The sequence below is a fragment of the Phasianus colchicus genome, chromosome 1, assembly GCF_987193195.1.
Source record: "Phasianus colchicus chromosome 1, bPhaCol1.hap1.1, whole genome shotgun sequence".
NCBI lineage: Eukaryota > Metazoa > Chordata > Aves > Galliformes > Phasianidae > Phasianus > Phasianus colchicus.
In genome coordinates this window covers 195,537,580-195,555,779 of record NC_143436.1, presented here as the reverse complement: position 1 = coordinate 195,555,779, position 18,200 = coordinate 195,537,580, and the positions used below count along the sequence as shown (strand labels likewise).

Below are 18,200 nucleotides of genomic sequence, written 5' to 3'. Positions count from 1 at the left end.
GTGGGAGGCCATGCCAAAGGCCTTGCACAAGCCCAGGTAGGTGACACCAACCACCCTCCCTTTGTCCACTGATGCTGTCCCTCCATCACAGAAGGCTGCTGGTTGGGTCAGGCAAGATGTTCCCTTGCTGAAGCTATGCTGGCTGTCTTGGATCTCCTCCAGATTGTGCTGATGCTGCTGAAACATCTCTCCCATTATTAAGAAGGAGAAAAAGAAGACCTGGGGAACTGAGATGACTGCATGTGGCAGCGGAACTCACACGCATCGAAAATGAGGACGACTGCTAAAAGAGCACTTCCTCGTGCTGTGCACGCAGCAAAAACTCAGCAGCAACAGCAATTCTCAGAGGTCAGGGGTGGTCAGTGTATAAAGAACCGTGTCACGCAAGCCAGGGCACCCAGGTTCATGCCAAGCAAAGCGGGGACGAAGCTAGCTGCAGCTCTGGGGCTGGTGGGGCTGTGCTGGGGGAGCCACTGTGTGGGCAGCTGGGCACCGTGTCCTTCTGCACATGGAACACCTCACCCTGGGCTGGGTGCTGCTGCTCGGCACCTGGACTGGAGCATCGGCTGCCAGCATTAAGAACAGCCAGGTCAAGGAGGTGGTGATGGACATGGCCCCCAACTCCTTTGATGACCAGTACCATGGCTGCGTCGACTTGATGGAGGCTGAACTGCTGGAGCTGAACCGCACCGAGTTCAACAACTACACCCCTGACTGGAGAAGGGCAGCTGCGGAATGGCAGAGCCGATGGGGCCATGCTGCCCACCCACCAGCACTGCCATGGGATCAGGCCACAGCCGTGCTGGCGTACATGATGCAGGGGAACCTGTACCACCAGTTCAACAGTGCCACGCTCACGGCTGGGCGCTCCCGGCAGCACTACCTGAGCTCCTACCCCTTCAAGACGCTGCATTTCCTCCTGATCAGAGCCCTGCACACCCTGAGGAGATCTCAGCTCCAGCGATGCTTCCAGGTGTACCGCGGTGTCAGGGGCACCCGCTACACAGCACAGCAAGGCCAGTTGGTCCGCTTCGGCCACTTCACCTCCTCCTCCCTCCAGAAGAACCTCCCCAGTGTGTACGGTCCAGACACATTCTTCTCCGTGGAGACCTGCTATGGTGCACCCGTCCTGCACTTCACCACCTTTCCTGCTGAGAACAAAGTCCTCATCCCACCCTTTGAGCACTTCAGGGTCACCAACATCACCCGTAACAAAGGCATCACCTACATCCAGCTCCGTTCCCAGGGGAACAGCAGCACCTACAACTGCGAGTTCGTGAAGGGTAAGGGCTGCGAGTGCATTTGGGGCAGTGGGGCAGGGTTGGGGCACAGCCCTGGGCAGCTCTGCAATCCTTGCATCCCTGCAGCTGCAAGACAGAGACGGTGTCCCCATGCTTACAGCTCTGTAGGGTGAAAGGGGATCTTGTGGGGATGGCAACACCTCCATAGGATCGTAGGACCGCGTGGGTTGCAGGTGCCCTGCGGTCCAGCCAGCACCAGCCCTCTGCCACGTCCCGGCTGTGTCCCTCTCAGTCAGGCTGCCCAGGACCCCACACCAAAGCTCTTCTCCTTGTATAGTGCAACTTCCAAGCACCAGAAAGCCTCAGTGGGGTTTCCCCAGATCCCTCTCTCCTCCAGGTGGAACCAGCCCAGCTCCTTCACTTTCCATTGCAGAGCTGTGCTCCAGAATGGGGCTGCTGGGTGAATCGGGACACTGAGGACTGGGACATGGGGAGGGCGTGCAGGCTGTGGTTGTGGGGAGGTGGGGAGCTCGGCCGACGGGGAGCCCACGGGGAACTGGAGGCCAGGCCCCGCTGATGGCTGCAGCCCGGCAGCTCTGCGCTGGGGTTGCAGTGCAGTGGGAGCCTCTGTCTGTGCCGTGGCCCTGCAGCGCTCTCGCTCTCTTTGCAGAGAAAAGGTGCAAGGAGCCGCCGTGTGCGGCTTCAGCACAGTAAGCACACAGCACACAGTAAGCGCAGGTAAGAGCAGCCCTTGGTCCCGCAGCCCCTGGCCCAGGCTGGGCACTGCATGCAGCCCCGCAGCCATTGACTGCCTGCCACCGTCCCCCCAGGCAGGAGCGGCCCCACGGAACCCCCACACCTCTGGGTGCTTCTCCTGGCAGCCGCAGCCCTGGCAGCCGTGGCAGAGCACTGACCTCCACACCATCCCATGCTGCTGCTCCATACGCACAGGAGGGCAGCGATATGCCAACGCATCTCATGGAAACAGCAGACTCTGCTTTCCCACTGCTGACGCTTTCGGTGTTGATGTCCGACGTGGGACAACAGCAGAGAATGTTCCAAGGCTCTTCCAGAAAAATAAAAGCGTTGCTTTTATTGCTTTTATTTACTGCACCTTCCAGCCCTGCTCACTCCCAGCTCCCTGCCCTTATTTGCATGCTTTCTAGAATGTGGGGAGGGTCTCTGGGCTCATCTGGTCGCTGGATGAAAGCTATTGCGAAGACTTTATGGGGTTGCATTGTGTCTCAGCAGCAACTCTGCCTCCTTATCTTCACAGGGACCCCCAGTGACTTGCAGACAGCAGCTCTCTTATCTCCACTTCTCCCCAAGGACCTCACATTCCTATGGTTTTGGTGATCCCCCCTCTCTATAAAAAAATGGACCAGGTATCATTAATGAGCAATAAGTCAGATCTGGGGCCTAGCTTACTCTGATTTTATTCCCCATATTTACAATTGCCTCCAGCCTTTTCCATCTGGTTTGTTACCCAATCCGGGATTGTCCAATTTAGTGCAGCTATTCCAGAAACTGGCATCCTCCCCTCCCTGGCCCTACATACCCAACAAGCTGAAACATTCAAAGCTTGACTAAGCTTTTCAGTTAGCTTTGCAGAGGCATTTTTGGGCCAAGCTAAAGCACGAGTTAAAATTGTACAGGATAGATAAGTATGGAGCATTCTGTTTTCCTCTTGTAAGTGTCAGATGTCCCATGGGGGTAGCAGTCCATCGAGGATCTGGGGCCTTCTTTGCCCCGGAGTGATGAATCCACAAAGATGCCTCCCTGATTGTGTGGTCCACTATTAAATGGGGAGGCTGGTGGCCCTGCATGTGACAGGGCGGTTGGAGATTCATGATCCTTGAGGTCCCTTACAACCCTGGCTGTTCTGTGATTCTGTGATTCTGATTGCTGTGTGGGTGGGAAGAAGTACTTGGAATGGTCATGGAATCATAGAATCATAGAACCATAGATTCACAGAACGGCCTGGGTTGCAAAGGAGCACAATGCTCATCCAGTTCCAACCCCCTGCTATGTGCAGGTCACCAACCAGCAGACCAGGCTGCCCAGAGCCACATCCAGCCTGGCCTTGAATGCCTGCAGGGATGGGGCATCCACAGCCTCCTTGGGCAACCTGTTCCAGTCCTCCTCATATCCAACCTAAACCTCCCCTGTCTCACTTTAAAGCCATTCCCCCTCGTCCTGTCACCATCCACCCTCACAAACAGCCGTTCCCCCTCCTGTTTATTCAAGCACTGGAAGGCCACAATCAGGTCTCCCCGCAGCCTTCTCTTCTCCAAGCTCAACAAGCCCAGTTCCCTCAACCTTTCCTCATAGCAGAGCTGCTTCAGCCCTCTGCTCATCTCAGTGCCCTCCTCTGGCCCCGCTCCCACAGCTCCACGTCCTTCCTGTGCTGGGGGCCCCAGGCCTGGACGCAGTGCTGCAGATGGGGGCTCACAAGAGCCGAGCAGAGGGGGACAATCACCTCCCTCTCCCTGCTGGCCACCCCTTTACTGCAGCCCAGCACACAGTTGGCCGTCGGGCTGCAGGCTCACACTGCTGGCTGTGTCAGCTTCTCGTCCTCCAGGACCCCCAGGTCCTCCTTCGCAGGGCTGCTCTCCAGCAGACCTTCCCCCAGTCTGTATCAACACCTGGCACTGCCCCGACCCGATGCAGCACCCTGCACGTGGCCTTACTGGACCTCACTGTGTCCTCATGGCCCACTTCTCTGTCCTGTCCAGCTCCCTCTGGATGGCTTCCCTTCCCTTCCCTTCCCTTCCCTTCCCTTCCCTTCCCTTCCCTTCCCTTCCCTTCCCTTCCCTTCCCTTCCCTTCCCTTCCCTTCCCTTCCCTTCCCTTCCCTTCCCTTCCCTTCCCTTCCCTTCCCTTCCCTTCCCTTCCCTTCCCTTCCCTTCCCTTCCCTTCCCTTCCCTTCCCTTCCCTTCCCTTCCCTTCCCTTCCCTTCCCTTCCCTTCCCTTCCCTTCCCTTCCCTTCCCTTCCCTTCCCTTCCCTTCCCTTCCCTTCCCTTCCCTTCCCTTCCCTTCCCTCCATCGCACCGCCTGCACCGCTCAGCTCGGTGCCATCACAAACTCGCTGAGCGCTCGGTGCCACCGTCTGTCACTGATGAAGATGCTGAAGATGCTGAGCCCTGAGGGACACGGCTTGTGAGCGGCCTGCACCCCGACACAGAGCCATGGATCGCAGCCCTTCGGCTGCTCCATTCCTCGCCACTGTCACACGGCTGTCCGAGGCGTACAGAAAACAGCCCGTGTTCCCATCCAAACCAGGAAAAATCCCAACTTGTCCTCTTTTCCTGGCTCCCAGGTGCCCATGGGTGAAACGTATCCTGTTTGATCTATTTGTGCTGGTGCAACCCTAATGTTTGTTCTGCGTAGGATTCTGTGCGTTATTCAACTTGCACAACCTGCTGCTCTTTGTCCCCACTCCAACCGAGGACAAGCGGGACAGATCAGGGCAGCACTTCTAACCAAGCCCAAGAAACCCATGGTAGCAATTGTGCAACGTTTATCCCTCCCATACCTCCAGCCCCCTTTCCCATATGTTTACTTTCGTTTTCCTTTTCTTTCCTCACCACCCTAGATGGTCATTTATGCATCAATTTCAAACAACCTTTGAGCTACTGTGTGATGGGCTGAAAGAGAACAAAAGTTGGTTTGGGCTCAAAGCTCGCTTCACGAGGCACTTTCGGTGATAAGACTCTTACTGGCAGCTGGGAATTATCCAGGGGGTCAGCGGTGGGTGCCACCACGTCACACTGCTGCTGCTTATGGTCGTAAAGATAAGCAGAAGCGGACAAGCAGTCTTTGTCTGGGGCTGGATTGGAGGAGCCGACCTCACGCACCAAGAAAAGCAGTGACTCCATGTCTAAAGGCTTAAGCACACCTTGCATTCCAGGAAAGCGGGACGGAATTCCGAGAAGCAATGACCACATTGTCCCACCCTCGTGAGCATCAGTGCTAGAAATGTGGTTGGGGTCTCTGGTGGTCAGTGGATGAAGGCTTGTAGTCACCATCACTGTGATCCTCCAACCTTTTGCTGGGGGGGAGCCCAAACAACACGGCACTGCGTTGTGTTGAGCTCAGGCATCAGCTTTGCTGTCATATCTTCAACAACAAGGCGTCTATTGTTCTTTCTTATCTTTCTTTGATTGTCGGCGGGTTTCCACGGACTCTGCATTCTGTCCTTCAGCTCACCTTTATGCAAGCAAACCGTCTTCCACCTGGTAACTGCTTCAGTTATCTGAATAGGCTCTTCTCACAAAGAGAAGCTGCTCTCATGGTTCACTCCACTGTTGTTCCGCGTCAGAAAGCAGCACCAAAAGTGTCAGCAGTGGGAAAGCAGTGCCTGCAGTTCCCATGAGATGCAACGAGGGCACGTTGCTGCCCTCCTGTCCTTGTGGAGGGGCCGTGCAGAGCTCAGGGCTCTCGCACAGCTGCCGCCCCCCGATGCATCCAAGCTCCCCATTCTGGAGCACCACGCTGCAGCCCTTACCCTTCATGAGCTCGCAGCTGTAGGAGCTGCTCTTCCACTGGGAGCAGAGCTGGATGAAGGCGATGCCTTTGTTGTAGGGGATGCTGGTGAGCCTGAAGTGCTCAGAGGGTGGGATGAGGACTTGGTCCTCAGCAGGGAAGGTGGTGAAGTCCTGGACGGGCACACCATGGCAGGTCTCCACGGAGAAGAATGTGTCCGGGCCGTGCTCTTTGGGGAGGTTTTCTGGAGAGAGCAGGAAGGAAAACGACCATGTCCTTATTCTAAAGTTGGAGAGCAGTGGGTTTCAAGGGTGGGTAAGGCATTGGATGGATGGTCGTGGTCAGAGGGTGGTGGTCAGTGGCTCTGTGCTCAGCTGCAGGTGGTGCTGAGTGGTGTCCCCAAGGGGTCCGTCCTGGGAACGGGGCTCTTCGACATCTTCATCACTGGCATCAATGACAGATGGAGTGCACCCTCAGCAGTTTGCTGATGACACCGAGCTGAGCGCTGCGGTTGACACGGCAGAAGTAAAGGATTGTCCCTCTCCTCCTTCATCACATGGCACCGTCTGGAGCACTGCACCCAGGTCTGGGTGTCCCATCACAGGAAAGACGTGGAGGTGTTGGAATGGGTGCAGAGGAGGTCACGGTGATGCTGAAAGGGCTGCAGCAGCTCTCCTGTGAGGAAAGGCTGAGGGGGCAGGGGGCGTTCAGCATGGAGAAGGGAAGGCTCCATGGACACCTCAGTGCAGCACTGCACGGCTAACCGGAATGTACAGCATTGCACCGAGGGCATCGTCCAAATGCCTCCTGAGCACTGGCAGGCATGGAGCATCAACTCCAGCCTTAGAAACCTGTCCCACTGGATGAAGGCAGAGATTTTGGAATGTCAACAGAGGAAGAGGTGATGGTGCCTATAGCTGGGCTCAGGATCGAGGGATGGACTTGGCCATGGGTACTATTGCACAGGTTATCCATGAATGTGAAACACACAGGGTCATTAAGCAAGTCAAGTGGATAATGACCATTTGTTTGGAGGATGATGGCTGACATACAAATACGGGGAGGCCTGGAGGTGGATCACATCACATCCCACAGACTCACCATGGCAATCACCACATGCTTACAGTGATGGGGCAACCAATGATGAGTGGTGAGCTCATCTTCTTTTCTGCTTTTTCCCAATTCCATTCCCCATCCCCATGGACGGGGCAGTGAGCAAAGGGGCTGAGCTGCTGCTGGGTAACACCACAACCCCGTGGCTGTGCTCCCTGGTGCTGCATGGCCCCGAAATCAAGGTGTGGGGTCCTGGGCTGCCCTCCATCCCCAGCGCTGGGATGGGAGCACTCAGGGCTTGACTGGGGGCTTTCCTTCCTTTGTTTGTCCCCTATGAGCAGCTGATAGTGGTCCCATTGCTGCTCCCTTGGTGTCACTGCAAACATGGGGACACACTCTGTGCCTTTCGCTTTTGCTTATGGGAAGTGGAGTGGGACAGTGTAAAGGAAGTGGCAAAGGGAGGAAGTGGAGAGTGAAGCAGGCAGGGGAGGCAGCGGGGTGATCCTGAGCACACTGAGCTGTGTCCAGCTCCTGTGCCCCTGTGCTGCTGCTGAGCAGTGCTGCCCAGAGCTGGGCACCTGCATCCTCCCGCACATGGAGCATGTCCTCCTGGGCTGCGTGCTGCTGCTCGGCACCTGGACTGGAGCATCGGCTGCCAGCATTAAGAACAGCCAAATCAAGGGGGTGGGCATGGCCATGGCCAACAGCTCCTTTGATGACCAGTACCAGGGCTGCGTCGACTTGATGGAGGCTGAACTGCCGGAGCTGAACCGCACCGAGTTCAGCAACGAGGTCTACGCTGAGGGCTGGCGTTCTGCCACCGAGTTGTGGCAGAGCCGATCGGGTGGTGCCACCAGCCCAGTGGTGCTGGGACGGGATCAGGCCATAGCCCTGCTGGCGTACACGATGGAGGGGGAGCTGTACCGCGTGTTCAACAACGCCACGCTCACGGCTGGGCGCTCCCGGCAGCACTACCTGAGCTCCTACCACTACAAGACGCTGCATTTCCTCCTGAGCAGAGCCCTGCACACCCTGAGGGAATCCCAGATCCAGCAATGCTTCCAGGTGTACCGCGGTGTCAGGGGCACCCGATTCACGGCACAGCAAGGCCAGGTGGTCCGCTTCGGCCAGTTCACCTCCTCCTCCTTCAACCAGGTGGTTGCTAAATCTTTTGGCCAGGACACGTTCTTCTCAGTGGAGACCTGCTATGGTGTGCCCATCAAGGACCTCTCCGCGTTCCCCAGTGAGGTCGAAGTCCTCATCCCACCCTTTGAGCAATTCAGGGTCACCAGCATCACCTACACTGAGAGAAGAACCTTCATCCAGCTCCGCTCCCAGGGGATGCACAGCACCTACAACTGCGAGTTCGTGAAGGGTAAGGGCTGCAGTGCTCCAGAATGGGGAGCTTGGGTGGATGCGGGACACCGAGGAGTGGGAGCGTGGGGAGGGCGTGCAGGCTGTGGTCATGGGGAGGTGGGGAGCTCGGCCGACGGGGAGCCTACGGGGAACTGGAGGCCAGGCCCCGCTGATGGCTGCAGCCCGGCAGCTCTGCGCTGGGGTTGCAGTGCAGTGGGAGCCTCTGTCTGTGCCGTGGCCCTCCCAGCCCGGCTCACGTGGCTCGCAGTGAGCTTTCAGGGCAGGTAAGAGCAGCCCGTGGCCCCGCAGCCCCTGGCCCAGGCTGGGCACCGTTTGCAGCCCCTGCAGCCATTAATACCCATCCCCATCCTCCCCAGGCAGGAGCAGCCCCATGGAACCCCCACACCTCTGGGTGCTCCTCCTGGCAGCCGCAGCCCTGGCAGCCCTGGGAGAGTCCTGACCTCCACACCATCCCTCCTTGTGGACAGGAGGGCAGCAACGTGCCAACGCATCTCGTGGAAACTGCAGATGCTGCTTTCCTGCTCCTGACGCTCGCGGTGCCGCTGTTGGATGTGGAACAGCAGCAAAGAACGGTCCACAGCTCTGCCAGAAAAATAAAAGCATTGCTTTTATTGCTTGTATTTACTGCATCTCCCAGCCCTGCTCACGCGGCTCACCAGGCAGTTGCTTTAATGAAGCCCCTCTGCCCCACAACCGGCTGAGCTGGGGGCAGCAGGAGCCCCACACACAGCATCCAATGGGGCAGCCCTCGCCCCGCGCTGTTGGGCTCATCACGAGTTCTGCTTGGTCTCAGCCCATTTCTCCACCTTCTTTGCTGGGTGATGTAAGGAATGAAACCCTATAACCTACGCAACGTTACAAAGCAGGGATGCTGATTATGGTGTCTCTTCCTGACTCTCACACCAAGGAGAGCAGCGAATACACGTTTAGAGAGCTTATGCCATTTAGCCATGAAAACAAACAAAGTCATCTAAGGGGTTGGTGTAGCACTTTAATCTGCCTCCAAATTGCCTGTAAATCAGTTTCTGCCCGTCGATTTTGGTCCACATGAGCACAGCGACTTTGATCCTCCACCCGACGTTTTTAGGGTTTGGACTGTCATTATTCCTGTGTATAAGGAAATGGACCGGGTACTGTTAATGAGCAATAAGTCAGATCTGGGGCCTAGCTTACTCTGATTTTATTCCCCATATTTACAATTGCCTCCAGCCTTTTCCATCTGGTTTGTTACCCAATCTGGGATTGTCCAATTTAGTGCAGCTACTCCAGAAACTGGCATCCTCCCCTCCCTGGCCCTACATACCCAACAAGCTGAAACATTCAAAGCTTGACTAAGATTTTCAGTTAGCTTTGCAGAGGCATTTTCAGGGCAAGCTAAAGCATGAGTTAAAATTGTACAGGATAGATAAGTATGGAGCATTCTGTTTTCCTTTTGTAAGTGTCAGATGTCCCAAGGGGGTAGCAGTCCATCGAGGATCTGGGGCCTTCTTTGCCCTGGAGTGATGAGTCCACAAAGATGCCTCCCTGATTCTGATTGCTGTGTGCATGGGAAGAAGTACCTGGAATGGTCATAAAATCATAGAATCATAGAATGAAAGAATGGCCTGGATTGAAAAGGACCACAATGATCGTGTTGTGATCACGATGAGGTTCTTCTGGAGAGAGGAGGAGGTGAACCGACCACATCCTGATCTCTAAAGTGGAGAGCTGTGGGTTTCAAGGGTGGACAACTCGGTGGGTAAGGCATTGGATGGATGGTCGTGGTCACAGGGTGGTGGTCAGTGGCTCTGTGCTCAGCTGCAGGTGGTGCTGAGTGGTGTCCCCAAGGGGTCCGTCCTGGGAACGGGGCTCTTCGACATCTTCATCACTGGCATCAATGACAGATGGAGTGCACCCTCAGCAGTTTGCTGATGACACCGAGCTGAGCGCTGCGGTTGACACGGCAGAAGTAAAGGATTGTCCCTCTCCTCCTTCATCACATGGCACCGTCTGGAGCACTGCACCCAGGTCTGGGTGTCCCATTGCAGGAAAGACGTGGAGGTGTTGGAATGGGTGCAGAGGAGGTCACGGCGATGCTGAAAGGGCTGCAGCAGCTCTCCTGTGAGGATAGGCTGAAGGAACATGGCTAATAAGAACACAGAACATCTCACTGGGGGCATCATTCAAATGCCCCGACTTCTTTTCTGCTTTTTCCCAATTCTCTCCTCCATACCCACGAAGTGGGCAGTGAGCGGAGGGGCTGAGCTGTGCTGGGTAACACCACAACCCTGTGGCTGCACTGCCTGGTGCTTCATGGCCCCGACATTGATGTGTGGAGTCCTTTGCTGCCCTCCATCCCCAGAGCTGGGATGGGAGCACTCAGGGCATGGCTGGGAACTTTCCTCCCTTCCTTTGTTTGTTCCCTGTCAGCAGCAGTCAGTGGTCCCATTGCTGTTTCTTGTTTCACTGCCAGTGTGGGATACTCCCTGTGCCTTTTGCTTTCACTTATGGGAAAGGGAGTGGGACAGCCTGAAGGAGTTGCCGAAGGGAGGAGGGAATAGCACACGGGGCTGTGCCACCTCCTGTGCCCATGCACTGTTGCTGAGCAGTGCTGCACAGAGCTGGGCATCTGCATCCTTCCGAACATGGAGCACACTGTCCTGGGCTGGGTGCTGTTGCTCGGCACCTGGACTGGAGCATCCACTGCCAGCAGCAAGAATGGCCCCTTAGATGAGGTGGAGATGGACATGGCCCCCAACTCCTGTGATGACCAGTACCAGGGCTGCGTCAACTTGATGGAGGCTGAGCTGCCGGAGCTGAACCGCACCGAGTTCAACAACGAGGTCTATGCTGAGGGGTGGAGAAATGCTGCCATGGAGTGGCGAAATCGATGGGGTCATGGCAACCGCCCACCGGCCCTGAGACGGGACCAGGCCACAGCCATGCTGGCGTACACCATGGAGGGGAAACTGTACCACCAGTTCAACACAGCCACGAGAAGGGATGGCATCTCCCGGCAGCACTACCTGCGTTTCTTCCCCTTCAAGACGCTGCATTTCCTCCTGAGCAGAGCCCTGCACACCCTGAGGGAATCCCAGATCCAGCAATGCTTCCAGGTGTACCGCGGTGTCAGGGGCACCCGATTCACGGCACAGCAAGGCCAGGTGGTCCGCTTCGGCCAGTTCACCTCCTCCTCCCTCCGGGAGAAGGTCGCTGAATCTTTTGGCCAGGACACGTTCTTCTCATTGGAGACCTGCTATGGTGTGCCCATCAAGGACCTCTCCGCGTTCCCCAGTGAGGACGAAGTCCTCATCCCACCCTTTGAGCAATTCAGGGTCACCAGCATCACCTACACTGAGGGAAGAACCTTCATCCAGCTCCGCTCCCAGGGGATGCACAGCACCTACAACTGCGAGTTCGTGAAGGGTAAGGGCTGCAGTGCTCCAGAATGGGGAGCTTGGGTGGATGGGGGACACCGAGGAGTGGGAGCGTGGGGAGGGCGTGCAGGCTGTGGTTGTGGGGAGGTGGGGAGCTCGGCCGACGGGGAGCCCACGGGGAACTGGAGGCCAGGCCCCGCTGATGGCTGCAGCCCGGCAGCTCTGCGCTGGGGTTGCAGTGCAGTGGGAGCCTCTGTCTGTGCCGCGGCCCTGCAGCGCTCTCGCTCTCTTTGCAGAGAAAAGGTGCAAGGAGCGGCCGTGTGCTTTCAGCGCAGGTAAGAGCAGCCCTTGGTCCCGCAGCCCCTGGCCCAGGCTGGGCACTGCATGCAGCCCCGCAGCCACTGACTGCCTGCCGCCGTCCCCCCAGGCAGGAGCGGCCCCACAGAACCCCCACACCTCTGGGTGCTCCTCCTGGCAGCCGCAGCCCTGGCAGCCCTGGGAGAGCCCTGAGCTGCACACCGCACTGCTGCCATCCCTTGGATCCGAGCAGCTCTCCGTTCATTCCCAGCAGGCCTGCTGGCCCCAGATCCTGCTTGAGCTTCTCGCCAAAGCTTGTACCACCATGGCTGCTGAAGACCGAGGACATCTTTGCTTGCGGGTCCTGCCGGGCTCACCTCCACACTGAGGTCACCTCAAGCACCAAGCTGTGCTGCATGACCAGATGCCTTGCCCCCTCCCCGGAGCAGAGCCCGTGGCACCTGGATAGCAGGGCGCAGAGCAGCCCCCCACCCCTACTACTCTCTACCCCCCCTTCTGCAGTCCCACTACTCCCCTTGCCCCGCACACCCCCATGGCTTTGCGGAGCTCTAAGCTCCTCCAGCTCCCCATGCTCCCAAATATCCACAAGTTCCTCAACAGCAGAGATGTTCCCTCCATGAGAGCCCTGCTGGCAGCCTGTACCCTCCTCGAGATCAAAGTTGTAGGTGCTGCTTTTGCACTGGGAGTGGAGATGGACAAAGGCTTTTCCCTTTGTTTTTTATGGTGACCTCCGTGGTCTCAATGGGTGCAAAGAGGACTTCTTTGTCCTCATCGGGGTGGAAGGAGAAGTCTTTGATGGGGACAGCATGGCAGGGCTCCACTGAGAAGAGCAGCACCTACAACTGGGAGCTTGTGGAGGGTAAGGGCTGCTGTTGGGGTGGCCAGCAGGGCTGGGGCACAGCCCCGGGCAGCTCTGTGCTCCCTGCACTCTTCCAGCCACAGCTGGAGGGGCTTGGGGGACAGATTGTGTGGCCCCATCCCCCTGGCAACGTCATCATGGAGTCATGGAATGATTTGGGTTGGAACAGACCCTAAAACCCATCCAATCCCCACCCTGCCATGGGCTGGGTGCCCCCCACCAGCTCAGGCTGCCCAGGGTCCCATCTGTGACCTTGGGCACCTCCAGGGATGTGGCACCCATGGCTTCAGTAGGCACCCTGAGCCAGGGCCTCACTGCCCTCTGAGTGAAGATTTTCCCACTAACATCTAATCTATATCTCCCTTTTAAATGTATTTTGAACCTTTCCTATTGTCCTATCATACTCAGTGATGGATACTCCTTTAATTAATGGAAATTCACAATGAGGTCTCAACTTCCAAGTTGGAAGGGTCCGATAACAATCATCAACTCCCTCGAGTTCCTTATCCCAAGGAGATTAATTCTCTTTTTCTTTTTATTTCCTCCTTTTCTGACTTTCGGTTCTTGGGGCATTAATGGCTTATGAGGTTACATAAGCTCGCTTAGCAGTCTCTATTACCTTACCAAGAACATTCAATAGTCATAGAATTGTAGAATCATAGAATCATAGAATCATAGAATTGTAGAATCATAGAAGCATGGAATTATGGAATAATAGAATAATAGAATAATAGAATAACAGAATAATAGAATAATAGAAACATAGAATTGTAGAAACAAAGAATAATGGAAACATAGAATCATAGAACCATAGAACCATAGAATGTGTTGGGTTTCAAGACCATGCATTTCCAACCTTCCTGCCCAGGGCAGGATTTGCCAACCTCTGCCATGTAGATTCATCCAGGACCTCCTATCCTGGAGCATGTTTAATGGCTTTGCTTGGAGTTTTGGTTTTATACCTGATCCAAAACATCACCAGATTAAGCCCCTCATTAAGCAAGACGCATACATCCTTCACTCTAACCTCATACACAGCTCCTGCAAAGCCAAAAACTCATGTTTAACATGGATGTGTCAGGGCTCAGGGCTATAATCCCAAGTGCCATTTCCAGGAGGCCTTCTTCTGAAGGGAGTTTTTCAGCTCCTGCCACTTCGCCCCCCTCCAGCAATTTTTGACAATAAGCTTTGCTTTTCATTTTTTTTCATCAAGCCAAATCAAGCAGCTTCTAAACTAATGGCCAGCTTCTAAACTAACTGGCAGCACTCTTACAGGTGGAAGTGAGATAAAATGTCTTTTCCAAAGGAAAAAAATGAGATTCACATGCTCAGATTGCACTGTAACGCAGTGGGTGAGATTGTCACAGCAAGATTGAGTGCTGCATCCCTCAAGTTTGTTGGTCTCTTCAATCCACTCATCCGTCATTGTCTGAAAATAAAGCAAAAACCAGCAGGTTGTAAAGGAAGTAGGAAAAAGTAGGGATTTGTTATCAAAGAAAAGCTTTCTAGGAAGGTTGGAATAGATTGACTTCATCGCAGGTTGGTGAGAAAAAGTTGGGGAATAAAAGCATGTTTTCCTTGAAAACGATAGTTATTCCATGTTCCCATTGGGAATCTCCTTCCACGCCCTCCATGGAAGCTGTCTCAAGATTGGAAGCTGGCTTAAAGATCTCTTTCACTGAAGGAGAACATTGTCTGTGCACACAGTGTGGCCAGAATAGTTCACCTGCATGCCAAAATTGCGATGAAGTCCGCTTGACGTAGGGTTTATCAGTACTGCAACAGTCAACAGGTTAACAAAGTCAATTAACAGAACCACTGACGGAACTGACAGTGACTGTGAAGTGTAAATGATGGCAATTAACTTGCAAATTAGACAACTCCGCTTGGTTTTTAATTCTGTCTGACTTGAGCACACATGTTTGCACATTTTCAGCCTTTTTCATTCTTCGTGTAGAACAGCACCGTTGTAGAATGGTACAGATCCCTGGACTCCATCTCTTACGTTAGCAAATATTGCTGGAGAGTGATGTTTCCAAAGGCAGAGCTAGAGGAGCTCTTCTAACCCCACATCTGTGGCTATAAATCACGTTCTTTAACAGGCATTCAGTGCAAAGCTTAAGCTTTTCCCACTTCTTCAAATACCGCGCAAAAGTTGAGCATCTAGCTCAGCACTTTCATCTGTCAGAGAAATATGTTTGCTCACTTGAGTGGTTTTGCAATGAGCTAATGCCCCACAGCAGTATAAAAAGGAGTATTTTAACTCAATCTAAGGCAGAGGTAGGAATTACAGTTAGCCACAAGGCCATTGCTTCCTTTCCCAAAGGCTGCAGCACGCCAAAACATGAGATAAGGCTACTAAATAATCTTGGTAGTGACCTACAGTTGGACTCTCTTTGCAAGGACACCATCCCTTGTATCTCAAATTGAGTGCCATTGGGCAAGAAGTGTACCAACATAGGAATATACAACAGAGAAAGCTTCCAACTACACTCAGAATCATAGAACCGTTATGGTTGAAAAAGACCTTAGAGATCCCCAAGTCCAACCCCAACCCATCCCACCGTGCCTACTGACCACATCCCTCAGTGCCACACCTCCATGGCTCTTGAACACCTCCAGGGATGGTGACCTCACCACTCCCTGGGCAGCTGTGCCAATGTATTATCACTCCCTGAGAACAAATTGTTCCCAATATCCAACTTCTTTCCCTAATTTTGAGCTTATTTCACGCCAGCTTGCATAAGATATCTTTCCAATAACTCTCCTTGGCTTGCACTGTTATGCAGACAGAGGCTTTTCAACGTTTACCTTGGGTAATAAAGGTGATGCTGTCATCTTCCAAACTATGCAGACAGATGACATTGGCTTTTCTGTGGTTAAAAATGCAAACGATGCTTTCCTGGAGCATCAGTAAATTACACAGGGCCCAACATAATGCATACAGCTGAGACTGCTCCAACGTGACCAAAGCTAAAAGAAATCACCACCCTCCCCAGGTTCAACTTGCAAATACTTAGTTAAAATAATCCACCCAAGCCTTATTAATTAGCAAAGCAATTACTTTAAGCCCAAAAGGGATGATTACTCCTCTCATGCTCAGCCCCCATCCCTGTTATTTTCCTCCTTTTCATGTAGAATGCTGATGTGGATGAGGGAAGTGTTAGACTTAAGCTGTCAGAGCTGATGGAAATCAAATGTGAAATGGAAACCTCATCCCTGGTTTTCCCTAGAAAATGTATAGAATGAGGCCAAACCCCCAGCCAGCACAGGCTGGAAATCTGCAGGGACTTTTTATATCATCATTAATAAATTAACACAGGATTTGCTGATTTGGAGTCTTATCTGTGTGCAAGTAACTGATATTATTTCCTAAGCAAAGTCACTGTTTCAAGAAAATCCCTTGATTTCATGAACAGTTTTATTGTCCCAATTGTGGTATTCTTCTTTTCACACCTCTGGGCTAAAAACTGGGGGAAAACCCAACCGACCAAGCAAACCAAAACCCCCCAAACCAACAAAACAAGACCAAATTTCATCCCAGAAATCAAGTTTCGACCTTTCAAAGTGAAGGTGGTAATTTCAGAAGCAACGAGCACACGTACTGCAATGAACAAGAAGCCAGGAGGTGAATAAAACTGATACAACAGGTCCCAAATCACCACGTTTAAACTTCCTGATCTCGACAATTACTCTCCTCATTGGGGACAATCAAGTCCAGAAGTCAAACCCAACTCTGGGCTCACGGTGTTTGAAAGTTCAGCTGGAGGTATCAACATTTATCGGGCACCCAGACGCAGGATCACCCCGTTGGGTGAAAGCTTTGGAAAGATTCCCCCGCCCATTAATGATGGGATGGAGTTTGTTGTCTCTGTTTTTCAATCCCAAGAGGTGTTTTGGGAAATGGCAGACCAGGAGGAGCAGCTGCGAGGGATGGTGGAGGATGGAAGAGCATGGCTTGTGCACGGATGGTCATGGAACTCTAGAAAACATGAGTTCCCTCTTCATTTTTTTTTTTTTTTGTTTTTTAATTATTTTTTAATGTGTTCACCATGCGTGCTAAGTACAACATTGGTACAACGTACGCCAGTGTAGCATCAATATTTCACAGTCCCCAGTGATAGAGGTGAATGAAGACGCCTTCCAATAGGGAAGGTCTTCCTGCTGAGGACATCCTCACCAGCACCCGTGGCCCTGCTGGAGGTTGCACGGGGCCACGTGGAGGACAGGACAGGAGTTTCCAGTGCTTCAGCCCTTGGGCTGGTGGGAACTGGCATTTCCAGTGCTGCAGTGTGCTGGGGACAGGCGTTCCCAGTGCTGCTGTTGGGGCAGTGGGACGGGCGTTCCTGGCGGAGCGGTGCGGTGGCAATCCTGGTGTGCTGGTGGAACGATGGGGATGAGTGTTTCAAGCGTGGCCACCTACGCTGGGCAAGTGTTTCCAGTGCTGCAGGGCACCGTGGGCACTGGTGGTCCCAATAGGGTGCAGGGACAGGACTGGAGATCCCAGTGCTGCGTGGTATGTGGACATGGTAGAGGGGTGGTGGGGATGGACCTCCTGCCTGGGATGGAGGTTGTGTGGGTGGAATGGGAGCGAAGTGGGTGCTGCGGAGAGGGCTGCATCTGGCTTTGGGTGGGTGGCATGGTGTGGGGTGGGTTGGCATTGTGTAGGGGGGGCTGGCATGACATAGGGTGAGTCAGTGTAATGTGGTGTGGGTTAGTGTGTTGTAGGGTGGGTTGGCATGATGTAGGATGGGGCAGTGTAATGTTGGTGTAATGTGTAATGTAGTGTAGTGTAGTGTAATGACTTAGGATGGATCAATGTAACATAGGATGGGCTAACGTGCTGTGGGGTGTACTGGTATGTTGTGGGGTGGTTTAGTGTGCTGTGGGGTGAGTTGGCATGATGTAGGATGGGTCAGTGTAATGTTGGGCGGGTTGGTGGGTTGTAGGGTGGGTTGGCATGTTGTGGTGTGGGTTGGCATGATGTAGGGTGGGCTGGCATGACATAGGGTGAGTCAGGGTAACGTGGGGTGGGTTAGTGTGTAGTAGGGTGGGTTGGTATGACTTAGGATGGATCAATGTAACGTAGGGTGGGCTAACGTGCTGTGGGGTGTACTGGTATGTTGTGGGGTGGTTTAGTGTGCTGTGGGGTGAGTTGGCATGATGTAGGATGGGTCAGTGTAATGTTGGGCAGGTTGGTGGGTTGTAGGGTGGGTTGGCATGTTGTGGGGTGGGTTGGCATGATGTAGGGTGGGCTGGCATGACATAGGGTGAGTCAGCATAACGTGGGGTGGGTTAGTGTGTAGTAGGGTGGGTTGGTATAAACTTAGGATGGATCAATGTAATGTAGGGTGGGCTAATGTGCTGTGGGGTGCACTGATATGTTGTGGGGTGGGTTGGTGTGCTGTGGGGTGGGTTGGTATGATGTAGGGTGGGTTGGCATGATGTAGGATGGGTCAATGTAATGTTGGGTGGGTTGGTGTGTTATAGGGTGGGTTGGCACAATATGGGA

General features: G+C 53.9%; 4 protein-coding genes across 9 annotated transcripts in view; all 4 read left to right on the top strand.

The window, feature by feature from the left end:
* The first annotated feature begins 341 nt into the window (after positions 1-341).
* LOC116233906 (erythroblast NAD(P)(+)--arginine ADP-ribosyltransferase-like) lies at positions 342-2,354 on the top strand. 2 transcript variants are annotated; one of them, XM_090134178.1, is made up of 3 exons: positions 342-1,283; positions 1,912-1,979; positions 2,123-2,354. In XM_090134178.1, the coding sequence occupies exons 1-2, from the start codon at positions 509-511 to the stop codon at positions 1,953-1,955; spliced, it is 819 nt and encodes a 272-aa protein (XP_089990304.1). In that variant the 5' UTR covers positions 342-508; the 3' UTR covers positions 1,956-1,979; positions 2,123-2,354. The 2 variants fall into 2 exon arrangements, with proteins under 2 accessions (XP_089990304.1, XP_031456958.2); XM_031601098.2 differs by having other exon boundaries at positions 343-1,283; positions 2,072-2,354.
* A 1,931-nt stretch (positions 2,355-4,285) lies between these two features.
* Positions 4,286-8,775, top strand: LOC149920356 (erythroblast NAD(P)(+)--arginine ADP-ribosyltransferase-like). The gene is made up of 2 exons (XM_090134176.1): positions 4,286-8,153; positions 8,512-8,775. The coding sequence occupies exons 1-2, from the start codon at positions 7,373-7,375 to the stop codon at positions 8,592-8,594; spliced, it is 864 nt and encodes a 287-aa protein (XP_089990302.1). The 5' UTR covers positions 4,286-7,372; the 3' UTR covers positions 8,595-8,775.
* A 62-nt stretch (positions 8,776-8,837) lies between these two features.
* LOC116233907 (erythroblast NAD(P)(+)--arginine ADP-ribosyltransferase-like) lies at positions 8,838-12,673 on the top strand. 5 transcript variants are annotated; one of them, XM_090134168.1, is made up of 3 exons: positions 8,838-11,560; positions 11,808-11,846; positions 12,083-12,673. In XM_090134168.1, the coding sequence occupies exons 1-3, from the start codon at positions 10,780-10,782 to the stop codon at positions 12,106-12,108; spliced, it is 846 nt and encodes a 281-aa protein (XP_089990294.1). In that variant the 5' UTR covers positions 8,838-10,779; the 3' UTR covers positions 12,109-12,673. The 5 variants fall into 5 exon arrangements, with proteins under 5 accessions (XP_089990294.1, XP_089990293.1, XP_089990292.1 ...); XM_090134167.1 differs by having other exon boundaries at positions 12,080-12,673; XM_090134166.1 differs by having other exon boundaries at positions 11,990-12,147.
* Positions 12,674-16,979: 4,306 nt separating this feature from the next.
* The window catches only part of UVRAG (UV radiation resistance associated), an 83,435-nt gene continuing 82,214 nt past the window's right edge, over positions 16,980-18,200 (top strand). Inside the window, exon 1 of the mRNA XM_090134163.1 lies at positions 16,980-17,204. Coding sequence (XP_089990289.1) covers positions 17,079-17,204 — 126 coding nt within the window. The 5' untranslated portion in view covers positions 16,980-17,078. The remainder of the gene's footprint in view (positions 17,205-18,200) is intronic.

Bases quoted from the DNA above. Each gene is read 5' to 3' on its own strand.
- LOC116233907 (XM_090134164.1), top strand. From the start codon at position 10,780: ATGGAGCACACTGTCCTGGGCTGGGTGCTGTTGCTCGGCACCTGGACT. The intron at 11,561-11,807 runs GTAAGGGCTGCA...CTCTCTTTGCAG, and splicing joins CAACTGCGAGTTCGTGAAGG to AGAAAAGGTGCAAGGAGCGG.
- LOC116233906 (XM_090134178.1), top strand. From the start codon at position 509: ATGGAACACCTCACCCTGGGCTGGGTGCTGCTGCTCGGCACCTGGACT. The intron at 1,284-1,911 runs GTAAGGGCTGCG...CTCTCTTTGCAG, and splicing joins CAACTGCGAGTTCGTGAAGG to AGAAAAGGTGCAAGGAGCCG.
- LOC149920356 (XM_090134176.1), top strand. From the start codon at position 7,373: ATGGAGCATGTCCTCCTGGGCTGCGTGCTGCTGCTCGGCACCTGGACT. The intron at 8,154-8,511 runs GTAAGGGCTGCA...CATCCTCCCCAG, and splicing joins CAACTGCGAGTTCGTGAAGG to GCAGGAGCAGCCCCATGGAA.